The sequence below is a fragment of the Peromyscus leucopus genome, chromosome 3, assembly GCF_004664715.2.
Source record: "Peromyscus leucopus breed LL Stock chromosome 3, UCI_PerLeu_2.1, whole genome shotgun sequence".
In the NCBI taxonomy this organism is placed as follows: domain Eukaryota; kingdom Metazoa; phylum Chordata; class Mammalia; order Rodentia; family Cricetidae; genus Peromyscus; species Peromyscus leucopus.
Genome location: NC_051065.1, coordinates 74,662,365 through 74,674,625, shown reverse-complemented (window position 1 = coordinate 74,674,625; position 12,261 = coordinate 74,662,365). Strand labels below are relative to the sequence as shown.

Below are 12,261 nucleotides of genomic sequence, written 5' to 3'. Positions count from 1 at the left end.
GTGCTGCTGCTGCTGTGCGTGTGTGTGTGTGTGTGTGTGTGTGTGTGTGTGTGTGTGTGTGTGTGCGTGTGTGTGACTTCTTGTGGGTCTCAGAGCCTGAACTCCTGTTGTAGGTGTGACAGTGGGCAGTTTCACCTGACAGGCCACCTCACAAGCCCATCTGCATCTCTTTTTTACCTCATTTCAGAAATTTTTCTCTTAGTCTGTTCTCTTTGCCTTTCCGTTCCTTGAACCTCAGTCTGTAACTTTCAGGCACATTATTGAGTATTGGGAGAGATTTTTTTTTTTTAATTTCATGCTACAAATTGTTAGAAATAATTTTTAAAGTATCTTTATTCTTTAATGTGAAGTCACTTTTTCATAGATTGTCTAATTCTCAGGAATTTCCTTTGTTAATAGCCAAAATTAGCAATTATTTGAAAAAATACCTAAGTGGAAAACTACAAAATGTATATGACTATTATGAATCATTTTGTATGAACTTCAGTCATGCAAATATATCTCATGTACTCACTGTAAACTGAGACTGTGGTCTTTTTTCTGAGTTGGCTGGTTTGGGTGCTCATTTTCTCTCCCACCAGCCCTGTCTCCACATATAAAAACATGACTTCCTTTTGTTTAAATAAAATGAAGTGGGGACTTTAAAAACTCACCAAGTGCATTAGTTACTTTTCTGGTTTTTTGACAAAACACCATGACCAGCAGCATCTTAAGGAAGAGAGAGAGGGTTTAGAGGGTTTATTTTGGCTGATGGTTCCCAGGGGATGAGTCCATGATAGCAGAGTAAGGGCATGGCAAGAGGTCTCAGAGCAGCTGGAAGTGGTGCAAGTCTTCAAACTCTCAGAGCCTGCCTTCAGGGATGGACTTCCTCTCACAAGGCCACTCCTCCCAAACCTCTCCAACTGGAGCCCAAGAGTGCAAATATATGAGCCTCTGGGGACCATTGCCATTCAAACCGCCACAGGAAACAAACTGATCGGAGACTATCAACTTTTACAGTTCTCTGTGGATTTGCAGTTGTCACATACGTTGTGTGTGCTGCTGAGATGTAAGCAAGAGGTACCCAGGTACACAGGGATGGGAAGTATCTGTGAGTCACAGAGCCCATTCAGTGAGACTCAGTTAAGGGAACTTCCAGCAGCACAGTGATTCTTAAACCCCGATGTACATCAGAACTATCTGGAACACTTGATAGAGTACAGATTGCTGAGCTACAACGAACAGTTTCTGATTCAGTGAGATTAGGTAGAGCCAGAGAATTTGCTTATATTTGTATTGTATCTCAAGTGTTGCTAATTCTGCTGGCCCCTGGACAGACTTGACAAACTACTGAACCAGGGTTATGAATGGAATCAGTCCCTCTAAACATCTGTTTCTGTATATCTGTCTTACTTATTTCTGTATATGTGTCTCCCCCAACTTGTAGAGACATTTCTCCCATAATCAGACATTAGGCTTTTTGCTATTAGTGCTTGCTATTGTGTTAAAAATTTAATGTGGTCTGTATAAATCAGAGAGGGTATTGTGTTGGATTTTTTTTTTTTTAGGGGAGGGGGATGGACAGGAAGAGGAAAGGAAAGAGAAACAAGAATTTTATTTTCAAGTTGGAGGGATATTTGATGAGGACTTTTAAAGTTCTGCATATTGACTGTTGCTGTCTTTCTGGAATGTCAGATCAGAGTACTAGTTCTTGCAACCTTGCACGTTGTGTTCAAACTACAAGTCGGCAGTCTCCTCAATGAGGAAAAGCCCCCATTACTTCCATGTGTAAGAGAACTTGTTTGGCAATAGTCGTAGCTGCAGGGTAGAAGGCAGTGGGGTGGGTATGTTGTCAGCATGCTGAACTGTCTGAGCAAGAGACCAATTATCTGCTTGCTGTGACTCTCTCTTTCAGAACTGGCTGACGGAGCTGGAGATCTTTGCAATAATCTTCTCGGCTGCCATCCATGACTACGAACATACTGGAACTACCAACAATTTCCACATTCAGACCCGGTGAGGTGGTCGAAATGTGTGTAGAAAAGGCACGAGGAGGCAGGGATAGAATTTTAGATGTCAGTGAGTTGTGTGTTTGTCATTTTCCTCTTCTGTGGTTGCTCTATTTGGAATTTTGAAAAGATTGACTTGTAAACAAGATAGGAACCTGGGTGGCTTCATTGAACACGCAGCATTTTAAAAACCACCTGCTGCTGTTTCTCATATTTTATTCAGATCTAAAGGGGGTCCTCCTTTCTTCGCTATTGTAATGTTCACTCGTTATTTATGTATGTTCTGTGCCTACTCTACCTGTTTCTAATAGGTGTGGCACAGGTTGCATGGAGTCCCAGATGTCATGTAAATGACGTCACTGAGTTCAGCTAATCATTGGAGGGCTCCCGTTATACTAACAATATGACTCCTTCTCACCCCCTGGTCTCTGAGCTTCTGGTGAGATACTCTTCTCTTTCTCTGTGCTCTCCTCTCTTCCCTCCCCTGTGGCACACAGAAGAAGACGGTATTTTCTGTGCTGTGTTCAGAATGGGATGAAAGCAAAGGAAAGTTCTTATGCTATTCTCTGTAGTTCTCCTTCCGTCTCCCCAGCTAGAGTGGTCTGGACTCCTGGGAGCATATTTTTGTCATTGTTCCAAGGCCTTTAAATATGGGCAGATCCCCAGAAGACTGGGTGGAAGCTTTGCCTGGAGGACAATGCTGTGACCCACAGATGCCTAAGGAGAGGGGTGGGTGGGGCAACTGCATGGAGCTTGCTTAGAGACCAAGAACAAATTCAGTCAACCCACTGGAAAACCTGTAAGTCATAGGAGGTAAAAAGGAGCTTAATGCCACAAAGTACACACATCTACCAATATCTAACTTCAGAATTAAATTGAAGCATCGACACATTGGCCCTCAGCAAAGCTTTGTCCAGTTCACCTGAGCACAAGTTATCCCCGTTTAGAAAACTGTATGGCCAGACCCTTTCTTCCTTGATAGATCAAATGCTAAGCCTAAGATTTTTAAGGTGTACTAGACTCCTCCCCAGTTTGGTCAACAGCGGGTAGGTGTTCTCTTCGGACTTATCAGTCCTGTTGTCAAAAGACCTCACTTCCATCACAGTCCTGTGACTTGGTTGTTCTCGGACTCTGAGATGACACTTCCTATCTATAGGATGGTACCCTAGCTGAGAAACAATGAGCTCTGATAACCCAAGCTTAAATTAACCTGGAGATATTAGAATGATGTACAGTCCTATGTTAGGTAACACTCAACTACAGAATAGTCTTTGAGGATATATACAAATTATATTCTCTGCTTTCAACTATCCATGTTTGGCATTTCTATGAAAAAACAATTTAAGATCAAGTTATAGAGTCACCTTGCAGATAGTAACCACCATGTGATATATACTTAGAGAATTACAACTAAAATAAATTAACCAGGATATTGATTGAATTACATTAAAAAATATAAAAATTAAAGTTATTCTAGAAATTCTAAGAAAGTTTAACACATTGACATTTTTAAAAGTCACTTTTGCCACTGGTGCAGGTAATTGAGGTCTCGCTATAAATAAAGCAGGTGTTGGCATGCTAAGGCTGAATGTCACACACGACACACCCACATACTGATAGTAAAGTTCTTTTCTTGTTTCTACTGATAATGTTATGTTATCATAATGTAATGTTAGTTTGAGCTGTTGGTGACCCAAATAGCATGGGGACAAGACCATTTCTAAGAACAGGAAAGAGTGACAACACACCAAAACGTGTCCGAGTGAGCAGAAGGGGTCTCAGCTATGCCCAACCTGAAGGAGTTCGTGTGTCTCTCCGTCCAGGTCGGATCCAGCTATCCTGTACAATGACAGATCTGTCCTGGAGAATCACCACTTGAGTGCAGCCTACCGCCTTCTGCAGGAAGACGAGGAGATGAATATTCTTGTCAACCTCTCAAAGGATGACTGGAGGTAATATGAAATGACAGATTTGGAAGCCAGAGGGGGAGTGTGGACAGATGGGGCATGCTGCTACTAAAGAAATACACCCTGCAATAAGTGCCCCAAAGCTTGCTAACTTGGCTTTTCACATCTTTATAAAGATTAGCTGTATCATTTCTATCTTCATTTTTGTTTTGTATTTTCTTATTTTGTTTGGGTACAATTTTGTCAGAAAAAGATAAGTGGTATTCTTTTTCCTTTCTGGTGCGATCTTAAGTTACCTTTGCTCTTCCTGTTTCTAGCTTGGTCCGAGCTGCTGATCCAGTCAGGGTCTGAACCTCTGGGACCTGGAATAAGGCAGACCTATCAGTTAACACTAGAGCATATCCACATACAAACACAGGCATCCTTGTTTGTCTTTAACCCTGAATTGTTGGTGATTGTGTGCAAAGTAACACAAATAATAGGATTGGCTTAAACCATTTGGATATAGCCTCTGATTAATACATTATGAAATTGAGTGATTCAAACTACATAAGTGAATTAATGTAGACACAGTCAATTTAGACCCTTGAAATTAGTTTAGTGAAGTCTGTGTACTCACCACCTGTCTTAGGGCTTCTATTACTGTGAAGAGGCACCATGACCATGGCAGTTCTTATAAATGAAAACATTTAATTGAGGTGGCAACTTATATTTGCAGAGGTTTAGTCCATCATCATCATGGCAGGGAGCCTGTCAGCATGTGGGCAGACATGTGCTGGAGAGGGAGCTGAGAGTTCTACATCTTGCACAGGCAACAGGAAGTGATCTCAGACACTGGGCATGGCTTGAGCTTATCTGAGAGCTGAAAACCCACCCCCACAGTGACGAACTTGCTCCAACAAGGCTGTACCTACTCCAACAAAGCCATACCTCCTAATAGTGCCACTCCGTTTGAGGGCCATTTTCTTTCAAACCACACATTCCACTCCCTGGCCCCCAAAGGGTTGTAGCTGTATCATAATGCAAAAATGCTTTCAGTCCAACTTCAAAAGTCCCCATAGATTATAACCGTCTCAAACTTACTTCAAAGTCTGAAGTTTCAAGTCTCTTCTGAGATTCATGTAATCTCTTAACTGCAATCCCCTATAAAATCAAAATAATAAAACAGATCACATTTTTCCAACATATAATAGCACAGAATATACATTACCATTCCAAAACGCAGGAAAGAGAGGGTAGTGAGGAAATACTGGACCAAAGCAACACCAAAAACCAGCTGGCCAAACTCCAAACTCTGGATCTCCATGTCTGATGTCAAAGTGCTCTTCAGATCTCCAACTCCTTTCAGCTTTGGTCTCTGCAACACACTTTCCCTTGGGCTGGTTCCACTCACTGTTAGCAGCTTTCCTTGGCAGGACTCTGGCATCACCAAAATCGTGGGATCTCCCAGGCAATCCAGGCTTCAACTTCACAGCTTCATACAATGGTCTCTCTAGACCTCTATTCAGGGACACTCCTGACACGTGCCTGACCTCAGTGGCTTTTCTTAATCATGGAGGCAAACTCCATAGCCCCTTTCTTCTATCCTTGACTTTAAAGCCAGAACCACATGGCTGAAGCTGCCAAGTTCTGCTGCTTGATGGATCATGGCCTCCTCATTCAATTACATCTTAATCAGCTTTCTGTTTTCCAGGGTTTCCTTCACTGACTAAACTTGGCTATCCTGGAACTTGTTCTGTAGACCAGGCTGGCCTCAAACTCAGAGATCTGCCAGTCTCTGCCTTTGGAGTGCTGAGATTAAAGGCATGTGCCACAACCGCCCTGCCTAAACTTTTCTTTCATCCCTTTTCACAAGTTGGAATCTTAGCTGGGTGGGATCTTGCCCTGAGGTCATCACTCCCTTTATTCCATTTTTTACTGTTTATCTTCTTGAACACATGAGGTAGCTCCATTCTGCTTCCTGGTGCTCTTTTTCTCCTCATATTTTACATTTTGTAATTTATCCTGCCCAGCTTTTCATTATAAATCTTGATTATCATCACTAATAACCACATGACATAATCTCTACTAGGCTGTTTTGAGATTTCCTTGGTCAATAGAATTAATCCAAAACTCTTCACTTTAGCCTCAGGCAGACTGTTCAGATAGGGCAAAAGGCAGCCAATTCATCAAAATATCACAAGAATGATCTCTAGGGAACATACTAAAATTCTTCTCCTCTAAAACCTCTTGAGTCAGTCCCCTATAGTTCAAATAATTCTCAGCACCATTGTCATCGATGCTTCTACTAATATGGCCCAATAAGCAGTGCTTAAAGCACTCTACTGCTTTTGGTACCCAAAGTACCAAAGTCCATATTACTGTAAATTAAAAATTATCAGGCCTATCACAGCAACACCTTGGTCCCTGGTACCAACTTCTGTCTTAGTTAGCATTCATATTGCTGCAAAGAGACACCATGACTATGGCTTTTGTAAAGGAAAACATTTAATGGGGTGGCTTACAGTTCAGAGGTTTAGTCCATTATCAGCATGGTGGGGCATGGCAGCATGCAGGAAGACATAGTGATGGAACTGGGAGTTCTACATCTTGACTTGTAGGCCACAGGAAGTAGTCGGAGACACAGGATGCAGCTTGAGCATATATGACACCTCAAAGCCTGCCTCCACACTTGACACACTTCCTCCAAAAAGACCACACTTACTCCAACAAGGCTGTACCTCCTAAATGTGCCACTCTCTTTGGGGCCATTTCCTTCAAACCACCGTACCGTTTATATCTGTGCCTCTTGCCACTGTTACCACAAAGAAAATAAAACATCGAGGAGAACAGAAATAATCGTGTATCTGAGGTATCAGAAAATCTTGTTGGAATATCTTATATAAACACAGCAATGGAGGGAAGCCAGAGTAAGAACAGCACTCAGCCTAAACAGAAAGGCAAAAATAGCAATCTTACTGAAGAAATCCATAAAATTACAAACAACAGAAAAAATTAACAAAGCTAAAATCTAGTTCTTTGAAAAAAATCAACAAAATTTATAAGCTTCTATCTTGACTGAGATAGAACATATATTGTCATTGTCAGATTCTACATATTTCGAAAATATAATATTATTTCGTCATGTTTGAAACCTTTGATTAAATAAACAAATACTCTGCAAATACAATTTACAAAACCTCACAAAAGATAAAATAGATAATTTTAATATTCCTGTATCTATTAAAACCATTGAGTTTGCCATCAAAAATCTTCACACCAGGAAACCTCCATCCTTGGATATTCTCTCTAACGAAGTCTTTGAAAACACAAAAAAGAGATCATCCCAATGTTATGCAAATTATTTATAAAATATTGAAAGGAGAAGCTACTTTCTAATTTGCCTCAGAGACATAATTTTAAACACTTTACTTTTACAAAACTATCACAAAATGAATCTTGGGAACTAGTAAACCCCATGAACATAAGTGCATCAATCCTTGTTAAATATTAGCATTTAAAATAATGTTATGTAAAAAGCCTGATTTGGATAGTGTGGTTAATTTTGCATCAACTCAAGTTGGCCACAGTGAGCCTTGATATTTCTCTGAATAGCATTCAAGCTCTTTCCATGAGTCTGTTTTTAGTTGAAGCTAACTTATAAATAAGTAGACTCAGTAAGGCAGACTGTCATTCCTAATATTAGGAGGCCTGACACAAGGAGCTGAGGGTTAGACTAAATACATAAAAGGTTCACTCCCTTCCCCAAGTAAGATCAAATTCTCTCCTCCTGGGTTTGAACTGAAACCCTCTTCCTGAATCTTGAGTCTGTTGTCTTTTGACTGGAGCATATCATTGGCCCTAAAGGTCTTTAGCTTGCTGACTGCTCCAGCTGACCTTGGTCTTGTCAACCTTCATAAGTCTGTAGGTTAGTTCCATGGCTGGGGATTTAGATCAGTTGGTAGAGTGCTTGCCTATCATGAATGAAGCCCTGGATTTGATCCCTAGAACTGTATAAAATTGAATTTGTTGTACCTACCTGTAGTCCCAGCACTGGGAAAGTGGAAACAGAGGGATAAAGTCATCTACCCCTGCATAGAGAAGTCACAGCCAGTCTTGGATATAGGAAACCCTGTCTCATAAACAAACAAATGTAAATTTTATAATGAATATTTATATGTAAATATACATAAATGTATTTGTGTTATATTGGATAACCCTGATAACTACAGAGAATGTATTCCAAGATGCATGGTTAATTTGGGATTCTAAAATAAATTTAAAAATTTTGCCATATTAAAATCAAATAAGCAAGGAAAGAAAGCCAGATGTTGTTGATACATGCCTGTAATCCCAGCACACTGGAGACTGAGGAAGGAGGAGTTAGAATCCTGAGTTGGAATCCGTACTGAGATATTTCAGGCCAGCCAGAGCCATATAGTGAGGCATCCACTCAAACAAACAAACAAACAAACAACAAGCCCCCCAAACAAACGATGTGGTCATTTCAACAGTGATATCCAAACATTTGACAAAAGTCATTACTTATCAAGTAAAAACTCTCTTCCAATGAGAAACAAAGAGGAGCCTATAGCGTCTCAGCTGGATAAGGCAGCGGTGTAAAGCCACAGCTCGTATCAGCCTTCATGGTGAAAGCTGAGCACTTCCGACTGAAGACAGGGGACAAGATTAGGATGGCTGATCTTACATTGAACTGTAGCATGAATCTTAGAAGGTCTTATTAATAAAATCAAACCCAGAGCCAGGTATTGGGGTGAACACTGGAAGATCAGAGAGACAGAACAAGCCACAGCTACCTCACCTCGCCAGTTCCTCAGCTGATCTTGTTTCCTCAGACTGGATACCTTTGAGTCCTCATCCAGAATGAAACTCAGCTGAACTGCTGCTCCAAAGCCTGAAAGCTTAACCAGCCAAATGCTTAACCAGCCAAATGCTTCTAGTTTCTGGTCTTCATGCCTTATATACCTTTTTGCTTTCTACCATCACTCCCTGGGATTAAAGGCTTGCTTTTTGGGATTAAAGACATGAGTCACCATGCTTGGCTGTATCTTTGAACAGATGGATTTCTGCCTCTGGAATGCTAGGATTAAAGGAGTGTGCTACCACTGCCTATCCTAAGTATCTCATGGCTTTTCTGTTCTCTGACCCCAGATAAGTTTATTAGGGTACACAATATTTTGGGGAACACAATACCACCACATTGAACAATATAAAGTGTTTCTGTAAGCAAAAGAGATTTGATTGCACATAAAGCCTTAAGACTATTATGGTGACTACTAAAACTGATAATGAATTTAATGAGGCCACTAAATATGAAGTTAATGTAAAAAATAATAGACTAACAGCTAGCCATTAGGAAATTACATTTGAAATTCTTGCACAAGGTAGGAGATAAAGGATCCGATTTGTTGAAATCAGCGTGGAAACATCTCAGAAGACTAAGAATAGAACAACTATATGATTCATCTCTCCCACTCCTGGGATGCAGTCTTGAAGAAATACATGAGAATAGCACAGAGACACCTGCACACCCATCTTTATTTGTGACTGTGTTCACAAGAGTCAAGCTATGAATCATCCTGGACACCCATCTTGGATGAATGAGTAAAGAAAATATGGTCCATGTACACAGTGGACTTTTTAGGATGTTTATTAGTTTGTTAAAGGTTGGTGGGTACCTACATGCCACAATGCACCATGTTCTCTTCTTCCACAACGTGGGATCAAACTCAGGTGGTTAGACCTGGTGGCAAGTGCTTTTACCCACTAAGCCAGGGATTTTCCACAGGTGGGTCACAATGCCTTGGGGGATAGAATGATCCTCTCACAGGGGTCAAATATCAGATATCCTGCACATCAGATATTTACATTACAATTCATAACAGTAGCAAAATTCCAGTTGTGAAGTAGCAATGAAGTAACTTTATGGTTGGGGTCACCTCAACATGAGGAACTGTATTCAGGGTCATAGCATTAGGAAGGGTGAGGACCACTGCACTAAGCCATCTTGCCAGCCCCTACAGTGGGGTTTTATTCATTCACAAAGAAGAATGAAATTATGACATTTATAGAAAAACAGTTGAACTGGAGGTCATCATGTTAAATTAAATAAACCAAACTCAGAAGGTACTGAGCTTTTCTCTTGTCTGCAGAATCTAGATTAGGTAAACACACATATGACATAAAGGTAGAATGAGTACTCCTCAGGAAGAGGAGGAGCAAGAAGGGGTGAGGGGTGAAGGCAATCTAAGTGCAGAGATACTTATAAACATACAGCTATACTGAAAGCTATTACTTTGTATGCTAATTAAAACCTTTTAGGGGGAAGGTCAGAGGTCAATGTTGGATGTCTTCCTCTACTGCTCTCCAGCTTGTTTTTTGAGTCAGTGTCTCTACCTTGAACCTGGAGGTCACTTATTGGTAGTACTGCCTGAACAGCAAACTCGGCGGATCCTCTTGTCCTGATCCCTGTCCCTCAGTGCTAGGTTACAAATGTGTCCTGCTACCCCCCACACTCAGGTCCTCATGCTTGCCTGGCAAGCACTGTACCCACTGAGGTATCTCCTCAGACCCCTCACCAGTTGATTTTTGATAAAGGTGTTTAAGTTGACTCAGTGGGGAAAGGAAACTATTTTCAGCAAATGGTGTTAAAACAAGTGGGTGTCTATGGAAAGCGATAACTTTGACTCGTACTTCAAACCATACTCAAAAATCAGCTCAAATTTTGTCATAAAATAGAGCATAAAACCTAGACAGGCTGAAATGGCTCAACTGGGGAAGCGCCAGATTGAGGAATAAACCATGGGAAATGGTCACTCGGTTCAGAATGCAGCTCAGTGGCAGGTTTTGCTCCCAGCTCGGTGGTAACCATGATAGTGGTGAAGATTTCACAGGAAAGCACAGCAATGTCTTCAGGACAGGTGGAGTTCTTAGAGCACAAAAGGCAAGAGGCATTTTTTTAAATAAAAAATTTATTTAATGAAAATTAAACTTGTTGGAAGGCACTGAATTGATCTAAGCCACGAAACTGGAGAAACGTGGATGCTGTGCATATTCTATTGGGGTTTGTATCAGAAGCATAATGTACCTTGACAGCTCAATAATGAGAGTTTTTAAAGAAACACCCCTCCTTTAAAAAGTAAAAAGTAATTGAAACACGGTTCCCTAAAAAATGATACACACACAGTAAAAGCACACAAGAGGTGCTCAGCAACAGTATCTGGTCAAGGAAATGCAAATAAAAACCACAATAAGATACCCCTTCACACCCACTGGATGGTTAGCATTAAAGGCTGACAGAAGGCGAGAAAAAAAAAACTAGAACTTTAACATGCTTGTCAAAAATGTGAACTTAACAGTCATTTTGCAAGGGCTTTGGCAGGATTTTTATACAGTTAAATACTCAGGTGCCTAACAAAACAGCCCTTCTGTTTTTGGATATTTGCTCTAAAGCAATGAGGCCATGTCCATATAAAGACTTGCACACGGGTACCCAGGGACAATTTGTCTGTATTCACCCTAAACTAGTGTAGAATACACCAAATACACAACAGCTGTTAAGAGGATAACAAACTGCAGTAGTAGCTGGGATACCTTTCACCTGGAAACAGCAAGGAAGTATGGCTGACCCACTCTACCATAAGCGGCAAGTCCTTATGCCTAGGAAAGGAACTCAGACAAAAAGAGAACATTTTGTTTTATATACCTGTAAGTATGTATATATGTATAGGTATAATGCTTGTAAAATATTGTGTATATGTATACATGTATAACATGCTTATATGTTTGTCATTTCAGTGCACATTCATATACATGAACATTACAAGCATATATACATGCACACACATTATATACATACATATGTACAAGTAGAAAGTGGAACTGCTGGACAGTAATGAAAGTATTTGTTATGAATGTAATGATGTTTTCAAAGGTTTATTCAGCTGCTAAAACCGGTTGAATCATGGTGTTCCTATAGGAGCAGTTTATTCTGAGCTAAATTATACCTCAGTGCAGTTGTTAGTTCAGTATAGCATCTAGCAGCTTTCAGCAGCTCAGGGGAGGGGGAAATAACAGAAAAATTCGGAGTTCAGAAATCATTCTATATGATGCTAAAATATAGACACATGGCAGGGGCATTTGTCAAGTCCTGTGGAACTGTGCAATATGATGAGTGAGCCCTAAGTAAGCTATGGACTTCATTTAATAAATGTTTGTTTGGTTTTTGGGTTTTCAAGACAAGGTCTCTCTGTGTCATCCTGGCTGTCCTGGAACTCACTCTATAGACCAGGCTGACCTCAAACTCACAGAGATCTGCCTGCCTCTGCCTCCCGGGTGCTGGGATTAAAGGTGTGTGTCACCATTGT

At 40.6% G+C, this 12,261-nt stretch overlaps 1 protein-coding gene across 5 annotated transcripts in view; it reads left to right on the top strand.

Moving 5' to 3' along the window:
- Nucleotides 1-12,261, top strand: part of Pde1c (phosphodiesterase 1C) — a 413,422-nt gene that overhangs the window by 312,149 nt on the left and 89,012 nt on the right. For all 5 annotated transcript variants that reach the window (XM_028864090.2, XM_028864093.2, XM_028864092.2 and 2 more), the window contains 2 exons: nucleotides 1,895-1,995; nucleotides 3,812-3,940. In XM_028864090.2, coding sequence (XP_028719923.1) covers nucleotides 1,895-1,995; nucleotides 3,812-3,940 — 230 coding nt within the window. The remainder of the gene's footprint in view (nucleotides 1-1,894; nucleotides 1,996-3,811; nucleotides 3,941-12,261) is intronic.